This window comes from Hyla sarda, chromosome 2 (assembly GCF_029499605.1).
Source record: "Hyla sarda isolate aHylSar1 chromosome 2, aHylSar1.hap1, whole genome shotgun sequence".
In the NCBI taxonomy this organism is placed as follows: Eukaryota; Metazoa; Chordata; class Amphibia; order Anura; family Hylidae; genus Hyla; species Hyla sarda.
The window spans coordinates 262,071,870-262,093,564 of record NC_079190.1 but is presented as its reverse complement, the minus strand read 5'-3'; the positions used below and the strand labels follow the sequence as shown (position 1 = coordinate 262,093,564).

At 41.5% G+C, this 21,695-nt stretch overlaps 1 protein-coding gene across 4 annotated transcripts in view; it reads right to left on the bottom strand.

Annotated features, from left to right (window-relative positions):
• The window catches only part of LOC130356054 (mannosyl-oligosaccharide 1,2-alpha-mannosidase IA-like), a 257,376-nt gene that overhangs the window by 129,770 nt on the left and 105,911 nt on the right, over nt 1-21,695 (bottom strand). For all 4 annotated transcript variants that reach the window (XM_056557082.1, XM_056557081.1, XM_056557083.1 and 1 more), the window contains 3 exons: nt 10,112-10,227; nt 9,090-9,170; nt 266-360 (listed from right to left, as the gene is read on the bottom strand). In XM_056557082.1, the coding sequence (XP_056413057.1) occupies nt 266-360; nt 9,090-9,170; nt 10,112-10,227 (292 nt within the window). The remainder of the gene's footprint in view (nt 1-265; nt 361-9,089; nt 9,171-10,111; nt 10,228-21,695) is intronic.

The window sequence follows — 21,695 nt, the reverse complement described above, 5'->3', positions numbered from 1 at the left end:
GCTGCCTGAACCACGATTCATCAGCGCAGTTCTAGGTGTCTTCTGCCTGCCAGCCTTGGTTGATAGATCTCCCTCTATGCCCAAACAGGGAGAGATCTGTTAAATAAGGGGACTTTCCAATGGATTGTTATTCAGGCAGCGTGAAAATGATAAAAGGTTCCGTTTAAGGTCATTTATTTCATTGTCATTCAAATAAAGCTTGGTTAACACTAGACCATTTACAAACAATAAATACACAACAATGCATGCAGAAGATTGTGCTTACTTCCCAAGGTTGATAATACCACGAGGGATTCCAGTAGGTGTGCTGAATGCTGGTAACAATTTCTTCCCAAGACCGATTGCTTTCTCTCGGAAAACCTGGAACCAAATGCAGTTTTAGCTTTGTTTCTGCCCAGGTCTTGCTAAGAGTCACATTTTTTCCTCCGATTACACAACACCCATTTTAACCCTATTGGGTTTTCAGGGACCAAGCATTTATTTGTTGATTTGATCTTTACAGCCAATGTATTATTATGCTGTAGTGTGATTGTGATGGGGTCAGAGGGGGTACAAGCAGAGGATTTTTGTTTCCCTGCCAGAGTATCCTTTATAATTTTCTATAATGACATGTATATTCACAGGGTATAACAATTAGTGTTGCTCACGAATATTCGCAATTCGAATATTATTCGCGAATATCGCATATTCGCGAATTCGCGAATTTCGCGAATATAGCGCTATATATTCGTAATTACGAATATTCGTTTTTTTTTTCTTCACAGTACACATCACAGTGATCACCCCTTTCTGCTTCCAGCTTGTGTGGTGTAAAGAAGGCTGTAAAACTACTGTGTGAGACTGGCGCGCGTAAATTCGCATATGCGAAAATTAGCATATGCAAATTTTCGTATATGCGAATTTTCGCGTATGTTAATTTTGTATATGCTAATATTCACATATGTTAATTTTCGCATACGCGCATTTTCGCATTTGCGAAAATAAAACGAGAATATAACGAATATGCGAATATTCGCGAATATATGACAAATATTCGTCCATATATTCGCGAATATTCGCGAATTCGAATATGGCCTATGCCGCTCAACACTAATAACAATTGGCTGGCTGGATATGCATGTAACCGGGGGTATAGCTATAGACAAAAGCTGCATTATCATACTGCTCTACTTCAAGATAAAATGACATACTATTAGTGCAACCATATTTGTATACTGTTTAATTGCACCATTATACGGTACACATATCTTTAACATGCATGTGGTTTTGCCACATAGTAGTTGGCTGTGCTGGACACTAGGCACAAGTGAACTCATTCTGAAAGCCAAAATTGGGATAATAAAGCCCTGCCCCCATAGAGGAGGAGCACTAGTACAGTGATCCCTCAACTTACAATGGCCTCAACATACAATAGTTTCAACATACAATGGTCTTCTTTGGACCATTGTAACTTGAAACCAGACTCAACATACAATACTACAGACAGTCAAGATCTGTGAAACATGTCAATGGCTGGAAGAACTGACTAATTAGAATGGGAAAACACCTGTATTACTGAAGTGCATGCAATGAATTCCTGTCTGGTAGCGCCCCCTACAGTACAGGGAGGTATTACATGTTCCGTTCTCTTTACCTGTACTAGGGTTATCTGCTCCTTTGGACACCAGGTGAGGGCGGCTCTATGTTACTTTTTAGGACATTGCATGTTCTGTACAGGACCCTGAAGAAGCTCCTATCCTATTTATAGACCAGTTTCCCAAGCAGGGTGCCCCCAGCTGTTGCAAAACTACAACTCCCAGCATGCCCGGACAGCCTTTGGCTGTCCGGGCATGCTGGGAGTTGTAGTTTTGCAACAGCTGGAGGCTCCCTGGTTGGGAAACACTGACATAGACAGTGATTTACAGCTCCCAGCAGATCTTTCTTACTTTTATATGTAAGGATTTGCTTTATATATATTAGTTATCTACTTATTTTTCTTTTATTCTTCCTTTTTCCTATTTCTGGATGACATTTTGGAGGCTTCAGAACCAATTACCAGGTTTCTATAGAGTTCTGAACTCAACATACAATGGTTTCAACATACAATGGTTGTACCAGAACCAATTAATATTGTAACTTGAGGAACCACTGTACCTTCAATTATGGGCAGGCTTTACCTTTTGTGGCACAGATCACTGGATTTTTCCGTCAAAATCTGTTGGATAACATGCTTCTTTGGCTAATGCTGAGTCCCTGCAGAATTAGTGCAGGCAGGACAGTAATATCTCCTGCTGAAATAAAGCCCCACCTCTTATATTAATGGGCCCCACCCACTTGTCACATGGAACGCTGTCCCATTCCATAATGACAAACTTTACAACCAGTGTAAACATTCTGTCAAGGGCCTTGCTATTTCTGACCAGCAGGGCAGAGTAGAGGCTGCAACTAGCTAGTAGAGATGAGCAAACGTACAGTAAATTCGATTCGTCACGAACTTCTCGGCTCGGCAGTTGATGACTTATCCTGCATAAATTAGTTCAGCTTTCAGGTGCTCCGGTGGGCTGGAAAAGGTGGATACAGTCCTAGGAAAGAATCTCCTAGGACTGTATCCACCTTTTCCAGCCCACCGGAGCACCGGAAAGCTGAACTAATTTATGCAGGATAAGTCATCAACTGCCGAGCCGAGGAGTTCGTGACGAATCGGATTTACTGTAAGTTCGCTCATCTCTACTAGCTAGGGCTCTTGGTTGTATACTCTTGCTATAAAGCAGTGGTTCTCAACATGCAGTATATTTTCTCTCAGAAAAATGCTCCGCAGCATCTTAGGGCAGTGGTCTTCAACCTGCGGACCTCCAGATGTTCCAAAACTACAACTCCCAGCATGCCCGGACAGCCGTTGGCTGTCCGGGCATGCTGGGAGTCGTAGTTTTGCAACATCTGGAGGTCCGCAGGTTGGAGACCACTGATCTAGTGGTTTGAAACACTGGAGAAAAAAAAATGAACACTCCCTAGTATGAAGCAATGTTTCGAGAGTACCGACTTTCAAGCTAATAGAGGAGATTTATCAAAACCTGTGCAGAGGAAAAGTCAACGAGTTGCCCATAGCAACCAATCAGATTGCTTCTTTCATTTTAAAAAAGGCTTCTGCAAAAAGAAGTGATCTGATTGGTTGCAATAGGCCTTCTGCACAGGTCTTGATAAATCTCCCTCATTGGACCTCATTTACTAAGCTGAAACCGACCGGTTTTTGTCTGGGTATTTTGGCGCAGAGTGTCTGAGACATGTATGCGCCAGTGTGCGCCAGTGTGCGCCTGAAAAATCCGACAAACCCGACATTGCACTGTGAAAATCCGAAGAGGGGGCGTGGTCTGATGCAAAGGGGGCACGGTCGGCCCAAAAGGGGCGTGGTTTCACAACCCGACCGATTTACTATTGAATTCACAGAAAATCCTGTGGGTAAATGGCTGGAAATAACGACCTAGAAAAAGCTGGTGAGAAAATGTAATAGTAAATAGGGAGGAATCCTGCAAGTCTGAAACAACTTTTCCCACTAGTAAAAACCCAACACTCTTAGTAAATGAGGCCCATTGTGTGCTTACTGTCAGCCCTCAGCTCATGAATCCCACTCTCCTCATACTGGGGGAGATTTATCAAAACCTGCGTAGAGTAAAAGTTGCTGAGTTGCCCATAGCAACCAATCAGATTGCTTCTTTCATTTTGCAGAGGCCCTTTCAAAAGTGAAAGTAGAAATGTGATTGGTTGCTATGGGCAACTGGTCAGCTTTTTCTCTGCACTGATTTTGATAAATCTTCCCCACTATGCCTATCCTGATCTCACTAAAAGTATTAGATATACAGTAAAATGAATAAGTCACTAAAAATGGCCGCCGCCAGTAAATATGTTCCCTCTCCACGACACAGCCAATGGGCATATGATATGTAACACCTCAGATTTCTTAAGAAATTGAAGAATTCTACATATGTAATTATATAGAATGATTCCATTGCAATGGCAGTAGACTCAACATCTTACATTTGTTAGAAGAGTGGAGGAATATGATATACCATTGTCATTAATGTTATATAAAACTTATAAGAATGCATATATATGTCTAGAGATCCCATTCAAAATATTGCATACTGTGCTGCAGCCGCCTCTGCTGTGTTTATGCCTAGGGTGTATATCCTAAACTAGATCTAGTGTGGGGTCTGTATGTATTTTGGGGTCTCTAAATTGCATCAGTTGAGGGTGTGTTGTATATATGTGGGCAGGGCATTCTTAAAGGGGTACTCCGGTGGGAAAAAAAATGTTTTAAATCAACTGGTGCCAGAACATTAAACAGATTTGTAAATTACTTCTATTTGAAAATATTAACCCTTCCAGTTATCAGCTGCTGTATGCTCCACAGGAAGCACTTTTCTGTCTGACCACAGTGCTATCTGCTGACACCTCTGTCCATGTCAGGAACTATCCAGAGCAGGAGAGGTTTGCTGTGGGGATTTGCTCCAGCTCTTGACCTTTCCTGAGACAGACAGAGGTGTCAGCAGAGAGCACTGTGGTCAGGCAGAAAAGAAATATAAAAATAAAAGACCTTTATCTCCTAACCTGACTGATTTTTCTATCCTTTCTAGGGCTGCAAATTTGTGTGCCAGGACGGCCTCCATGTACTTCATTCATATGACTCATGAATCGGGAGGCTCCAATGCCTGTTCTTAGAGAATGGAGATGTTCTCTCACCTTATGAAAAATGGGTCTTATTGTTTTCCCTATATAATAGAAACCGCAGCCACAAACCAGGGAATACACTGTGTTTGGACCGACAGGTGATAAATTGGTTCACTTCCAGAGTGTGCTTTCCAAGCCTGACCGCTCCGCTCCCAGAATTATACCGAACAAAACGAACAAGAAACGCATGAAAAATTCCCTTTCAGTCTTGTAGCCCTCAACCCATCTTCAGTTTTAGTGGAATTGTTTTTTTCCTGTTTCTTTTTAATATAATTATGTACTGTTCTGTTACATTTATAGGGGACAATTGTTTTTTTCTGTGTAAACTCTTTTAAATCTTCATCCCTTTCTAACTTATACCAATTATTGAGGATGGCATGTTTAATTTTTGTATTCATTGCAGAATTTTGGAACAAGAAAACGCACCTATTATGTTTTTTCTTAGATTTGTTACTCAGTAACCTTTTTCGTGTGATACGTTCAGCCTTAGATCTTGGTGAGTCGATTACTTTTCTCAGGTAACCTCTTTGTAAAAAACCTTCAGCCAGTTCAGACGCCTGTAAATCATATTTCTCAGGATCGTTATTGATGCGTTTAAGACGAATGAACTGGCTGAAAGGAATACTATTTTTCGTATGTGTCGGGTGGAATGAATCATAACGTAGAAGAAAATTCTTAGATATAGATTTTCTTAAAAGAGTTTACACAGAACAAACCAATTGTCACCTATAAACGTAAAAGAACATTACATAATTATATTAAAAAGAAACATAAAAAAACCAATGCCAGTAAAACTGAAGATTGGTTGAGTGCTACAAGACCGAAAGGGAATTTTTCATGCGGTTCTTGTTCATTTTGCCGGTATAATTCTGGGAGTGGCGCGGTCAGGCTTGGAGAGCACACTGTGGAAGTGAACCAATTTATCCCCTGTCGGTCCACACACAGTGTATTCCCTGGTTTGTGGCTGCAGTTTCTATTATATAGGGAAAACAATAAGATCCATTTTTCATAGAGTGAGAGAACATCTCCGTTCTCTGAGAACAGGCATTGGAGCCTCCCGATTCATAAGTCATATGAATTAATTACATGGAGGCCGTCCTGACACACAGAAATTTGCAGCCCTAGAAAGGGTAGAAAAATGAGTCAGGTTCGGAGATAAAGATAAGCAATTGCTACAGAAGGAATCATTTTGGATTTTGTATTTAGACGCCATTGGTCCACTCGGTCTGAACGATCGAAATGAGATGAGCGTTTTCCTATAGTATCTCCTTCATGTATCCTGCGTCTTTACTTTTAGTGAGTTGTATGTTGTTTTTTTATGACATTGTTAATGACACTTGTTTTTGTATTTGTTTCTGTTTACCTGGTGCCTTGTTATACACTGATGTTTACATGTTACCGAGGAGACACATACGTCTGGGCCCTTTTTAAACACACCTTCTCACCTGTTACATAGTAGGGGCCTAAAGAAGCGCTTCCGTAGACCATGAATACCTCCTCCTTCTGTCGTCCCCCTGCACTTGCACCCCTGTACCTGGATGTCTCCAATAAAGTTTTACGGATGAAGCAACCAATGTGGTGAGTGTGCTTGTTTCTGTTTCTACACCGTTTTCAAAGTGAGAGTAAGGTGCCAAATGAGTCAAAAAGTGACAAGTGCATATACGCTAACCATGCTGATACAGACCTAATGGTGGGTAAACAGAGACAAGTAGGAGCAGGAGCCGGGATAGAGCCACTCCAATGCATGTTTCGGTACCTCAACTTCGTCTGGGAGTGGCTCAATCCAGGTCGGACTGTCTATTTATACAACAGAACACCATTACACATAAAGAACTTACTAGGATTGTGGCAACACCTATGGCAAACAGTCGGCGCATGAACGCCATCATGTGACATGGATGTTCCGGCTACCGGGCGGCAGGCTATGACGGCGTTAATTCACCAACTGTTTGCCACAGGTGTTGCCGCAATCCTAGTAAGTTCTTTATGTTGATTGGTGTTCTGTTGTATAAATAGACAGTCCGACCGGGATAGAGCCACTCCCAGATGAAGGTGACGTACCAAAATGTGCGTTGGAGTGGCGCTATCCCGGTTCCTGCTACTACTTGTCTCTGTTTACCCACCATTAAGTCTGTCTCAGCACGGTTAGCTTATGTGCCCTTGTCACTTTTTTTTTTTTTTTACTCATTTGGCACTTTACTCTCACTTTGAGTGCTTAGGGTAGATAAATATTTCTTTTTTTTTCTTTTTTTTTTATGAAGGTACCGTAAATGTCTGATTTTAAAATGTTAGGAGAAGGCTGTTTTTTTCCAGGACTTTTTTCCTACAAAAAAGGTTGTCTTAAAAACAATCAAATACATTATTATTATTGTTATTATTATTATGATTATTATAGTTTTTTCCATCATATACGGCGCAACTTCAGGGATAGTTTGATATGATTTGTGGTTTAAAATAGTCTAATTCAGGCCCTGGTGCTGAAGGCTACTCAAAAGCCCCTCTACCACATAATGACACACCTCTTGTATAAATGACACATGAGAAGCCAAGTAACAGATTTTGTATTTAGAGCCCTGGAACTGTGTTACACCTCTGCATGGAACAATCTCATTGTAATTGTTTATAATGTTTAATAAAAATAATTTTCTTTATTTGGAAGTAATAATAAGGATTTCTTTACCAATGTGGGTTAGAAGCAAATCATTACAAGATAGTTTTCATAGTTCCTTCAGCATATAAAATACCAACATGTTTTACATGATTGAGACTTTGATGAGTATAATCTCCAGTTTGTGAGATGGAGTCAGCTGAGACGATCCCCCTGAGATGTCTGATTAACATTTCACCATGGTATGTATGCGATGTAATCAGCTGCGCTCGGAAGTAACAAAAATAGCACGAAAACTGCAGAACATTGGTAATAGCTGATTTCCAATGCAAGTATAGAAGATGGCATCATACTGACAACACATTGTACCAGATTATATTTAGGTACAAAATCTAAACAGAATATTTATGCTGAAAAGCTGTTTGAATCTACCGTATTATAAACGTGCCCCAACATTCAACTTTTCAGTAATCTTTTAAAATCCTTTTTATTTCTTAAAGCTATGGCATTTAATGAGAGAGGTTAACCGGGGGGGGGGGGGGGGGGGGTATAGGTACGGCATTTTTGCCGATGTTATAAAAAGCCCAAACCTTTACTTACCCTGGAGTGCCTCTGATGTCCCTCTCCAGTCCCGGTGTAATGAAGAAAACTTTTTCTGCTTTACAGCCAGCTCCCTCTCACTTCCTTACTCCTAAACCTAATTCTAACCTCTAACCCTAACCCCTAATCCTAACTTTCACCCCTAATACTAACCTGAATCCTAACCCCTAATCCTATCTCCTGCAGCACCCCAGTTCACCAGCTGCATGGAGCGAATAACACTCCATGGCTGATGACGGGCAATACAGGGGCCGGAGTAGCGTGATGTCATGTCCCCGCCCCCTCGTGACATCACTATCCGCCCCCTCAAAGCCCATAGGCTTGCATTGAGGGGACGGATTGTGACGTCACAAGGGGGCAGGGCCGTGACATCACTATACTCCGGCCCCTGTATTGCCTATCATCAGCCACAGAATGTTCTTCACTCCATGCAGCTGGTGAACGGGGGTGCTGCAGGAGGGGGAACCCTGCAATCAGTTATCTTATCCCCTATCCATTGGCTAGGCGATAAGATGTCTAGGGGCGGAGTACCCCTTTAAATTCATGTGTTATGCAGAGCTATAACAAGGATCATACAGTCATGTACTAACTGTAGACTAGCTTCTATGACTTCTGTCATTATTATTCAGGGGTGTAGCTATGCCACTTGCACTTTGACCCTTGTGCCTAAGGCAGCTCAACAGCCTCTCTGCCACCTAAGAAGACCCCAGTATTATACATGGCACATGGTAGGTAAGTAGCCTGTTGCTGATTTTAATTGGGTTCCAAGCGCTTCTCAATGATCAATGGTAAGCGCTGTTACCAACACACAAGGTTTATGATTGAAGATCTGACTAGGAAAATATATCTATATGTTTTATCTGTGCTCATGTAGGTTCCTTCCAAGAACTTTTTTTTACATGTTCATGGGCTGTGTATACTTCAGCAACTGCAAAACCGGCCATATTCCATGGTCAAGAATGGTGATGTTTCTGGAGTTAATTTTTGTAATGTTATATAACAACTTCAGAGTATTTAACTTTCTATGCAATTTTCTCTAAAATACACTAGACCTATGTAAGTGCATAGTAAGTTGCTGAGTAAAAGTTATACTACATAAATACATGCAAGGTAATTCTGCTGGTCTGTGTTTCACATTGTCAGTATGCATTACAGAAAAATACATAAAACATCATACCTCTTTTCCTGAAAGGTAGTAAGCAGAGAGTAAGCCTCCTATGTAACGGATGTTAACTTCAAACAGTGAAGCCTCTCCATTCTAATGAGAAAAGGATATATAATGCAATTTGAAGGAGAGATGCGTTCATGCTTTATGTAGCTAGAAATCTGTCATACATCATCATCTATCATTGTCAAAGCACTGTGTAATCATAAAAGTTGATCAGAGTAATTGTATCCAGAGGGAACCACTTTTTCAGTTTGCAGGTTAGTCAACAGCACAATTCATTAAATCGGGGAATCGAAGTCTGAGTAAGGTATAAATTACATTTCACGAAAGCCGCACAAACTTAACAAGCTATATCAAGTGGAAAATGCACTTCCAGCGTGTCATCCTGTGGTTTTCAAGAGTAGGTTGTATGTACATTTTCAAAGGCCTGCTCTGCTCAGTTTTTAACTTCCATAAAAAAAATTCTGGTGGGCAGTTAAGCTGGGGAAGTGTACAGCATGAGTTTATGGGGTACTCAGATTTTAACCTTTTTTTTTAAATTATGCCCAGGCTGCCAGCATAAAAAATTAAAAAAAACTCTACTTACCTCCAGCTGCTATCCCTATCCTGGCCTCCAGTGTAATCTTTTCCTGGAAGATGTGTCAGACTGCAGCTGAGCTAATCTCTGGCCATAGCAATGTCCCACCTTGACCAGTGATTCGCTAAGCAGCAGTGTGACATCTTAGGCCCCAGCTCCAGGAAGAAGACTGGTGCTGGGGCTCAGTGCGTCACACTGACCAAGATTAAACACCACTGTGGCTAGCAATGAGCTGAGAGGCAGTCTAACTCATCATCCCCGGCACCAGTAAGAGGATCACAGTGGAGGCTGGGGCAGCGATACTGGAAGCACAGGGGGAACTGCCAGAGGTAAGTAGAGGATTTTTTTTGTTCCCCTTTAAGTAGAATGGTATCAAATATAGAGTTGCAAGCACATAGCCTAGGATGTTCAGTATTTGTAACGTACATTGTAATTTGATAAAAATTATTCTTACCACATTCAGGTCTAGGCTATTCTCTACCCACTTTCCTGCGTCTTCAAACTCTTCCTCTAAATCCATTATGAAAAGAGTGTCCAGAGCATCCACTATCGTGGCTCCTTTTAATCCCCCTGTTTGAAAGAGATAACTGCAGTGTAATCTCATTCATTTATGATGATTTATGGTGATTACAAGGCAAGACCAAACAAAGCATTCAAGCCCATTACAGTCAGCGCATTCCCTGCGAGTGCTTACCATATGATAAAACGTTTTTACACGAAAGGGCGTGGGGGTCACCAAACCTATTGAGGCACTGATCTTTCAAAGTGTCTTTCTAGTTACATATAATTTACAAGGAAGCATTCAGAATCTCTGTATTAATATAGCATTAGTGGTATAAAAAAAGAAAAAAAAGTTTTAAAAAAATGCAGCTAAGGCTAGGTTCACACAAAACAGATTTATGTTATATTTATAACCCAATCCAGCAGTAGTTCTGAAAGACAATAAGGTCCTTAATAGGGATTGCAGGCCCACTTTCAGCACATTCAGTGTCTTTTAAGACAGCTGGTATGGGGGGGGGGGGGCTCTGCCAGAATTAGATTGGACACACTTCAAAGGGGGAAGTGTTCGGGGGCTTAGCCCTTCCCAAGCCCTGGTGCCTTGCCGCATTCTTCCTTTTATAGGTATTTACAGCTCCGTCATGTCTACGAGACGCAGTGTAGGTCCCTCTCGTTGGTGATTCATTCTAATAAGGTTTTGGACTCGGTGGTCTCAAAAAGGGAGTCAGCTGGGATCATCTCGTGGCTATATGGAGAACTACAAATGTACAACACAAATAGAGAAACATAGCCGCACATCCACCAATTGTATTTTGATCTACTTGCTTTTCAGCATAATTAAAAAAAAACTAACAGGTTGTTAGTATACTATAATTAGCAGGAGACTGCATAACGGTTTCCTCCTAACATTCTCCCAGCCCTCTGGCAGGGAGCACATGGTAGGTTTCACACTGGTGTGGCCATTGTTTCTGTGATGCTTTGTCTGTGGGGTGGTATGGCCCAGAGTCAGGGGCTTGGTCGGGCATTAATGGGGCTGCCTGGCCACTGGGTTGTTCCTCCTGTGGGCATGGTGTCTCGGTGGCAGTCGTCGCCGCCCAGCGCTACGCCAGTGTCAGGTTAGGGACCCACTCTGACTAGGTGGCCTTAATGTGGTGAGTGGGCTTGTACTTTTTGACCAAAATGTATACTAACAACCTGCTAGTTTTTTAATTATGCTGCAAAGGAAGTAGATCAAAATACAAATGGTGGATGTGCGGCTATGTTTCTCTATTCGTGTTGTATATATATGAAGAACTATTGAGCTTCCATCATGAAAAAATCCCCTTAACTGTTCGTTGTAAATGGGAGAGGGATACAGGAGTTATGACTGACGAGGAGTGGTCCACTGTGCTGGCGCTCACTCCATATTTATCTTTGTCAGCGTCTAATAGGTTGTCCCAGCTCTTTCTCCTGCATAGAGTGTATACAACTCCAGTGTTCTTCCATAGGATTGCGGTAAAGTTTGATTCTGCATGTCCACTGTGTGGTAGGTTGGAGGCACATCTGGTGCATATGATCTGGGATTGCCCCCTTTTAGATACTTCTTGGAATAAGTGCTTATTCTTATCCAGACGGTGTATGGAGTGACACTATCTCGGCTTCCTAAGGTGTGTCTGCTAGGTCTTATCGATTGTGGACAGGAACCCTCTTTGGTGGAGACTGGCGTACTACGTGTTCTATATCAGGTCTGGAAACTGATTGCGCAGTACTGGATTAGGCCTACACCTCCAGATGTGGTGGATTTGATCGCCCGGGTTAAGTTTATAGTTAGACTAGAAAAGGGGATCTACATTAAATGAAAGGTAGAAAGGAAGTTTGATGGTATCTGGGGTCCGTGGGTACGGAAATTTAACCCTCCTGGAAATGAAACATAGATGTTGGTCTCTGTACTCACTGACAGTGTGTGGGTAGGGATGCTGTGAATAGGGTAAGGTTAGTCTGTGTGAGCGTTCCTTGTTTGGTCTCTGTGTTGGATGACTTCTGCTGTGGTGCTTGACATTCTTCAATTTGTTCCCCGTTTCACTGTGGCCTACTTCTGGGAGGCCATGTCCTGCACATCCACTTTCCTTAGTCCTGTGCTTTGATTACCTTATTCTCTGCTGTTTAACAGCCTGGTAATTTACTTTTGTGGGGTTGAGACGGATTGTATGTTTGGGGGAAGGGTATTGTCGGGGTGGGGGAGGTGTGGGTGGCTGGTTGGGATGGGTGGCTGGTGGGTTGTTTGTATGTTTGTTACTTTATTTTTGTTTTAAAAGCTTCAATAAAAATTATATGATTAAAAAAAAAGAGGATTGCAGGTTTGTATACTTTGATCAACATATCAATGGGTACTATTGCCACAGCCAGGACAGTTGCATCAAAACCCTGCTTTGGACTCTCATTTACTATATGCCATTTTGGGTTGGTTGTCGGCGGTACCTTACACCATGCAACCACATGGCGGGAACACTTGGGGTTAACAAAATCTTGCCCCAGGGGTTAATACCACCTGGTCCCTCTACCTACACCGCTACACCCCATGGTACCGCCATACCACCGTGGTCACCACATAAATATCAATTCTTTAGTTATATTAAAGGAATTGTCCAGCCACAGGATAGGGGTTAAGTAGCTGATCGCCGAGGGTCTGACCGCTGGGACCCCCATAATCTCAGTAATGGGACCCCGGTTTTCTGTGAAGAGCGTGTGCGGTAGACAGCATGCGCTCCATTCATTTTTATAGGAGCACCAAAGAGACCCGTGTACAGGACTTGGGCATCTCTGCTGCTCCCATAGAAATTAATGGAGTACATGCCATCTACCTCACATGTTCCTCACACACACATTCTGGAGATGGTGGGGGTCCGAGTGGTCGGACCCCCCGCGATCAGCTACTTATCTTCTATCCTCTAGTTTTGGCTGGACAACCCCTTTAAAGACACTTTGATCCCACAATCAAAAAACATTAAAACTGTACTGTATGAACCTGGTCTAAATGCCATTTGAATTATGCAAACCTACATTCAAGCTTAAAGGGATACTCCAGTGGAAAACCTTTTTTTTTTTAAATGAACTGGTGCCAGAAAGTTAAACAGATTAGTAATTTACTTCTATTAAAAAAAATCTTTATCCTTCCAGTACTTTTTAGCAGCTGTATGCTACAGAGGAAATTATTTTCTTTTTGAATACATTTTTTGTCTTGTCCACAGTGCTCTCTGCTGACACCTCTGTCCCAGTCAGGAACTGTCCAGAGCAGCATAGGTTTGCTATGGGGATTTCCTCCTGCTCCCGATAGGGGCATTAGGTGTCAGCAGAGAGCACTGTGTACAAGACAAAAAAGAAATTCAAAAAGAAAAGAATTTCCTCTGTAGCATACAGATGCTAAAAAGTACTGAAAGGGTAAAGATTTTTTTTATAGAAGTAATTTACAAATCTGTTTTAACTTTCTGGCACCAGTTGATTTACAAAAAAAAAAATGTTTTCCACCGGACTACCTCTTTAACCTCTTAACCCCTTAAGGACCGAGGGTTTTTTCGTTTTTGCATTTTCGCTTTTTCCTCCTTGCCTTTAAAAAATCATAACTCTTTCAATTTTGCACCTAAAAATCCATATGATGGCTTATTTTTTGCGCCACCAATTCTACTTTGTAATGACATCAGTCATTTTGCCCGTAAATCTACGGCGAAACGGAAAAAAAAATCATTGTGAGACAAAATGACACCTTATCTTTATTCTGTAGGTCCATATGATTAAAATGATACCCTACTTATATAGGTTTGATTTTGTCATACTTCTGGAAAAAATCATAACAGCATGCAGGAAAATTAATACGTTTAAAATTGTCATCTTCTGACCCCTATAACTTTTTTATTTTTGTGCATATGGGGCAGTATGAGGGCAAATTTTTTGCGCCGTGATCTGAAATTTTTAGCGGTACCATTTTTGCATTGATAGGACTTATTGATCGCTTTTTATTCATTTTTTCATGATATAAAAAGTGACCAAAAATGCACTATTTTGGACTTTGGATTTTTTTTACGCGTACGCCATTGACCGTGCGGTTTAATTAATGATATATTTTTATAATTCGGACATTTCCGCATGCGGCGATACCATATATGTTTATTTTTATTTACACTGTGTGTTTTTTTTTATGGAAAAAGGGGGGTGATTCAAACTTTTAATAGGGAAGGGGTTAAATGATCTTTATTCACTTTTTTTTGCAGTGTTATAGCTCCCATAGGGACCTATAACACTGCACACACTGATCTTTTACATTGATCACTGGTTTCTCATAAGAAACCAGTGATCGATGATTCTGCCGTTTGACTGCTCATGCCTGGATCTCAGGCACTGAGCAGTCATTCGGCGATCAGACAGAAAGGAGGCAGGTAGGGACCCTCCTGCTGTCCTGTAAGCTGTTTGGGATGCCGCGATTTCGCCACAGCTATCCTGAACAGCCCACTGAGCTAACCGGCATACTTTCACTTTCACTTTAGACGCGGCGTTCAACTTTGAACGCTGCGTCTAAAGGGTTAATAGTGTGCGGCACCGCGATCAATGCCGCGCGCTATTAGCCACGGGTCCACGCCGTGGTCCTGCGTTATAGATCGTGAGCGGACACATGACGTTCCAGTACGTCATGTGTCCTTAAGGAGTTAAGGACCAAGAACATCCCGGTATGTCCAGAATTCTCTCCCGTTCTATAACGCAGGGCTAAGGCGTCATAGTGGGTCGGGCCCGGCCTCTAACAATGGCCGGGACCCGTGGTTAATAGCACGCGGTGCCGAGCGCTGTTAACCCTTTAGACGCGGCGTTCAAAGTTGAACGCCGCGTCTAAAGTAAAATTAAAACGTTGCAGGGGGCTGTTCGGAATCGCCGCGGCGAAATCGCGGCATCCCGAACAGCTTAGGCACAGCAGGACAGTCCCTTACCTTGCCTCCTGGTGTTCGATCACCGAATGACTACTCAGTGCCTGAGATCCAGGCATGAGCAGTCAAGCGGCGGAATCATTGATCAATGGTTTCCTACGAAAAACCATTGAACAATGTAAAAGATCAGTGTGTGCAGTGTTATAGCCCCCATGGGAGCTATAACCTTGCAAAAAAAAAGTGAATAAAGATCATTTAACCCCTTCTCAATAAAAGTTTGAATCACCCCCCTTTTCCCATTAATAACAAAAAAAGACTGTGTAAATCAAAATAAACATATGTGGTATCGCCACGTCCAAAAATTCCAAAGTCCAAGATAGCGTATTTTTGGTCACTTTTTATATCATGAAATAATGAATAAAAAGCGATCAAAAAGTCCAATCAATACAAAAATGGGATCGCTAAAAAATTCAGATCACGGCTCGGAAAAATAAAAAAAGTTATAGGGGTCAGAAGATGACAATTTTAAACGTATACATTTTCCTGCATATAGTTATGATTTTTTTCAGAAGTACGACAAAATCAAACCTATACAAGTAGGGTATCATTTTAATCGTATGGACCTACCGAATAAAGAGAAGGTGTCATTTTTACTGAAAATTGTACGGTGTAGAAACAGAAGCCCCCAAAAGTTACAAAATGGCGTTTTGTTTTTTTTCAATTTTGTCTCACAATGATTTTTTTTTCTGTTTCGCCGAAGATTTTTTGGTTAAAATGACTGATGTCATTACAAAGTAGAATTGGTGGCGCAAAAAATTAGCCATCATATGGATTTTTAGGTGTAAAATTGAGTTATGATTTTTTTAAGGTAAGGAGGAAAAAACAAAAGTGGAAAATCCCCTGGTCCTTAAGGGGTTAAGTTTGACTAGGAGCTCTGCTCTTCCATCAACCACTATTGAAGTCACAAGTATTTTTGTGATGTACGGAGTTCATCCAGTGGAGATGCAAGTACTAAAGAACAGCATAGAATAATACAATATTGAACAACATCATACAACATACTTTAAAATGGGAAGCAATTATTCCCAATTATATATTTTTGAGTTGAACGTTAATACCAACTGTCTAATATTGTTTTTGTTTCCCTTTGGCAACTAAAGCAGCTCTTATCCATCAAGCCATGGGGGGGGGGGGGATATATTAAAGCCTGTGTAGAGGAAAAGTGCTGCAGTTGCCCCTAGCAACCAATTAGATTGCTTCTTTAATTTTTCAGAGGCCTTTTTAAAAATGATATAGAAATAGAAGAGTCCGGCACTGCTGCCAATACCAAAAGATCACTCGATTAGTAGACACAAGCTGCTCTCAGTGGATATCAAACGTGGGTGCACTCCCAATGAAGTAGAATCAAATAACAAATAACCGAAGTAGTGAAAGGATGCACTCACCCTATTTATTTGCTTGAAGGAATAATTACTGTATTCACAGACAGGATGCAAACGTACAGCGGGTAGAAACAGAGGAGCAGCCTCACAACTGTGAGGCTGCTCCTCTGTTTCTACCCGCTGTACGTTGGCATGCTGTCTGGGAATATATATTCCTTCAAGCAAATCTATCGGGTGAGTGCATCCTTTCCCTACTTTGGTTATTTGCTTTTTAAAAATGAAAGAAGCAATCTGATTGTTTGCTATGGGCAACTGAACCCCTCTTCCCCTAAAGCTTCCCCTTGGACTCCACAAAACCCAGGGCTGGCTCTGCCTATAGGCAAAATAGGCAGCTGCCTAGAGCGCACTCTTGATGGGGGTGCCGCTCTGCCTGCATCAATAAAGTTAGCCAGAATCCGAAGCAATGGCCCATCCAGCTAAACCCTGCCACCCCAGTAGTAAAGTGATTACATGAGAAGGAGGTTTGTTACAGTGTGTCACCAGAGTAGTAAGGTGGAGCGTGTCAAAGGGTGGAGCCAATAGGCGGTGTCAAGGAGTGGCAAAAATAGCTTTCATCTGGGGTGGCAAAAATCCTTGCACGAGGCCTGACAAAACCCCTAAAGGTGTCCTATGGTACTTGGCACCAGGACATTAGCAATAGATCTTTAAGTGACTTGACAGGGGGCCTCCCTGATTGGTCTTGTTTTTCCAACACATCACAAAGATGCGCAACTGGATTCAAATCTGGGAAATCTGATTGCCAAGTCAATACCTTGAACTCTTTGCCATGTTTGTTCCTTAATCATTTTTGCAGTATGACAGAGTAATACATTATCCAGCCATTAGAGAATAATGTTACCATGTACTTAAATATGGTACTTAAATAAAAAAATTCTTCTTGTCACTTAAGTGTGTATATACTTTCAGGATAGGGCTATGTGGCAACTCAGTTGCATGACATGGAGTCTCAGACAATTAGGGCCACCAAAAAATGAGTTAAATTTGTCTGTATGCAACTATTTTGTTTGTTAAAGCCAACTAAATCATAGACAGGTTAGAGCAAGACACAGTCACACACAACGTACATTATGGTCTATGAAGTCAAAGTCATCTGAGACTTGCAACCTGTAACCAAAAATCCAGCAGGTATGGATTTTCTGTAAAAGCCATATCACATTGTTATATTACATATCACAATATGGAATATGAGGGTGAAAAGGAGACAGAGAATACGGCGCTCTGATAGAGTAGCAAGTTTTGGATGGTAAAGGTGTGTAAAAGAGCAGAAATACTGCTCCCCTTATTATGCTGTGCAAATGCCAGGCACAATTCTGAGTAGCGCTTCAGATAGGTTGTGACACGGTCCAGGAGCCGCCGATTGTCGGTACCGCTGGCAGCGGTCAGGAACGTAGCTGGAGGCAGGTTGCGGGACACCCAAAATTCCAACTTGTGGGATCGACACTTCACCGGGGTGTTGAAGAAGTTTTCGCAGGCAGTTTACTGTGAAAAACTTTTTATTTACCAGCGTATATATCATACAGAGGCAAATTGGTTTACACAGATAGCTGGGTTGGCAGGACAACGCATTTCGAGAGGAGATTCCACTCTTCGTCATGTCCCTGATCAAGAGAGGAATTCCCTCTAAAAACGCGTTGCCCTGCCAACCCAGCTATCTGTGTAAACCAATTTGTCTCTACTCTGGTAAATGAAAGGTTTTTCCACAGTAAACTGCCTGCGAAAACTTCTTCAAAACCCTAGCGCCGATCCCGCAAGTCGGAATTTTGGGATCACCCCCACCAGGGTGTCCCGCAACCTGCTTCCAGCTACATATCACAATATGGCATTGTGATCTTTATTTCATGCAACCTAGTTGCTATGTAGCTATTGCCTAAAAGTAAAGTCTTGCTCATGGCTGCATCTTGAGACTTGTCAGCTTAGTGTAGGCAGTTTTACATACATAATAAATGTTAAGCACATTTTAGAGCTGTATGTGAATTCATGACACGTAGATGTTATCCTCCAAAGATTCTTTTCCTTAAAACAAGATACTACTTTACCATGATGTATGACATTTGAAAATGTGCTTACAGAAAATGACATATACTGTATGAAATTAGCTGAAGGTGTTTCAAATAAATAGGGAAATAAACAGAACAAACATATTGCAAAACATATTGTCTATAACTCCAAGACCAACACTATTAGCACAAAACTGCTATAAACAAATCCAATATGTTCAGAGATGCCAATCAAAACTGTATGTGCCTAATTTCAAGTGTATTATATATGAAGTTTTAGTGCTATAAAATAAATGTAATTTTTAATTTCTCCAACATACCAATAATATTTAAATAAATTCTGCCGATGTGTTTTCACATGGTAAACAATAGTACAGAAAATAGAAAGACCTAAGAAAAGGTGATGTGTTTACCAAAAACATATATATTCACAATATGTCTAACATAAATTATGACCCTGAGTAACATAACACAAGGGGCTTTTGTTTCCTCCTAGACCCTTGTGTGGACTGTAGGTTTATTATTATTATTATTATTATTATTATTACGGACTAGGTGATATGTGTGACACATATAACCAATAAAATGTTAGAAAAACATGCAGTGCTGGTATACACTTAATAAATAGCTACTAAAGCAAGAATGTATACGAATGCGGTAAAGTAAGTACATGTGCTAAAAGTTCTACCTTGAGAAAACAAACCCTACCACAATGGAATCATAGTTTAAAGAGAGCCACCCAACCTGTTATGAGCTTCACCTAAAGGGTACTCCCCTGGAAAAACATTTTTTTAAATCAACTGGTGTCAGAAAGTTAAACAGGTTTGTAAATTACTTCTATTTAAAAATCTTAATCCTTCCAGTATTTATCAGCTGCTGTATACTACAGAGGAAGTTCTTTTCTTTTTGAATTTCCTTTCTGTCTGACCACAGTGCTCTCTGCTGACACCTCTGTCCATGTCAGGAACTGTCCAGAGCAGGAGAGGTTTGCTGCTCTGTCTGACCACAGTGCTCCTACTCTGCTGACACCTCTGTCCATTTTAGGAACTGTCCAGAGTAGGAGCAAATCCCCATAGCAAACCTATCCTGCTCTGGACAGTTCCTGACATGGACAGAGGTGTCAGCAGAGAGCACTGTGTTCAGATAGAAAGGAAATTCAAAAAGACAAGAACTTTTGGAATAAACAGCAGCTGATAAATACTGGAAGTAATTTACAAATCTGTTTAACTTTCTGGCACCAGTTGATTTAAAAAAGAATGTTTTCCAGTGGAGTACCCCTTTAAGGTGTAACAAAGGTCACAAACCGTTCTTAAAGGAGTACTCCGATGCTCGTTTTTTTAAGGGCAAACTAAGCCTAAAACAAAGTTATATGACATTGTAAATTACTTACCTTATCCATATGGCTCTTTTCCTGGTCTTCTCCCGCATTTCTTCTCCGCTGGCTCCTTTTTCTTCAATCCATGACGCTCGACCGCTGCTTCTTAGGCACCGCCGCCATCTTAGCCCGGTGACTCATCGCTCCCATGAGTCACTGCGGGCTCTGCAGGCCTCCCAGTCCCAAGTCGGCCACTCCCCATCTCAGTAATATATTCATATTTTCGCAGAGCTGAGCTGCGATAGGCTCAGCTCTGCAAACGCCTATCTCTGCGCTGCCTTCCAATCAGCGCTTACGTTCTGCGCATGCGCAATCCTCCCTTTAGGCAGGAGCTGGCCGGATGTCAGGAGCGGGCATGCTGGGAGATGTAGTTTTTAGCAGAAACTTCGGGCGGCCATAAGAGGAGAACGGCTGGGCCATTTAAGATGATTGAGGGGTCATTGAAAAGGTAAATTAATGGGCTACATTGTGGCATGTTTTTGTTTTTTTTGGTGGTGCATCGGAGTACTCCTTTAAGCAAAATACACATCAAATGTGATGAGCCTCTTGATATTGTAGTGACACACGGTGATGGCAGGACCCGTGGAGGGGGCAAGATGGTATTAACCCCAGGGGCATGGTGTTGTTAACCCCAAATGTTTCTGAAACCAGAGTGGTTTTTGGGTACAAGAACAACAAGAATGGTATCTCTGCTATTCCAATGGCTAGGCAGTGAAAGGAGAGTCCACAACCAAGTTATGGTTTAATGGAGGATTTACTGAGTTAAGACATGTGTTATTATTTTCACAGCTTGGCCAGAATCCCAGAGAAGTGGCCAGGAACACAGAAGGGCCTTGCAGCTTGCTGGGATTAGTTGTACTTGTAATAGTCTCTTGATAATTAACTTTAGACTTTACTGGACTGTAGATAGTAGTGACAGCAGACATAGACTTGACTTACTGGAATGACTGTAGATTTGAGGCTTTCCAGGTTGCTGGACACTAGCACTGAGATCTCTGGTGTTTGCGGGTCTCAGTAAAGTGGTGGAAGAGAGAAGAGGGAGAATTGTAATGGCCACACCCTTATATACAGGGGGGCTGAACCAGAGCCCATTGGTCAAGCTGTGGGTCATGTGTTAGGCTGGGTTCACACTACGTTTTTGCCATACTGTGTTCAATCCGTTTTTCTAAAGAAAACCGTATGGCAAAAAAACGGATGGAACAGTATGGAAAAAAGTAAAAACTGAATGCGTTTTTAAACAGTATACTGTTTTTAAAAGTGCATACAGTTCCGTCCGTTTTTATAGAAAAAAAAACATACATTTTTGAAAATTTTGTCCATTTTTAATGGGAGGGGTCTTGGGTGGGGACTTTAGGATTCAAATGCGCATGTGCAAAGTAAAAACATATACGTTTTTCCCGTATGGAACCGTATACATGTGCGTTTCTCATTGACGTCCATGTTAAAAAAAACGTATGCGGTTGCAGTACGGTTTTTAAACCGGAGTCAAAACCGTGGTTGACCACAATTTTGTCTCCGGTTTAAAAGCCGTACTGCAACTGCATACGTTTTTTTGACATGGACGTCAATGGGAAACGCACATGTATACGGTTCCATACGGGAAAAATGTATACGTTTTTACTTTGCACATGCGCATTTGAATCCTAAAGTCCCCACCCAAGACCCCTCCTATTAAAAATGGACAAAATTTTCAAAAACGTATGGGTTTTTTTCTTTAAAAACTGATGGAACTGTATGCACTTTTAAAAACAGTATACTGTTTAAAAATGCATACGGTTTACTTTTTTCCATACTGTTCCATCCGTTTTTTTGCCATACGGTTTTCTTTAGAAAAACG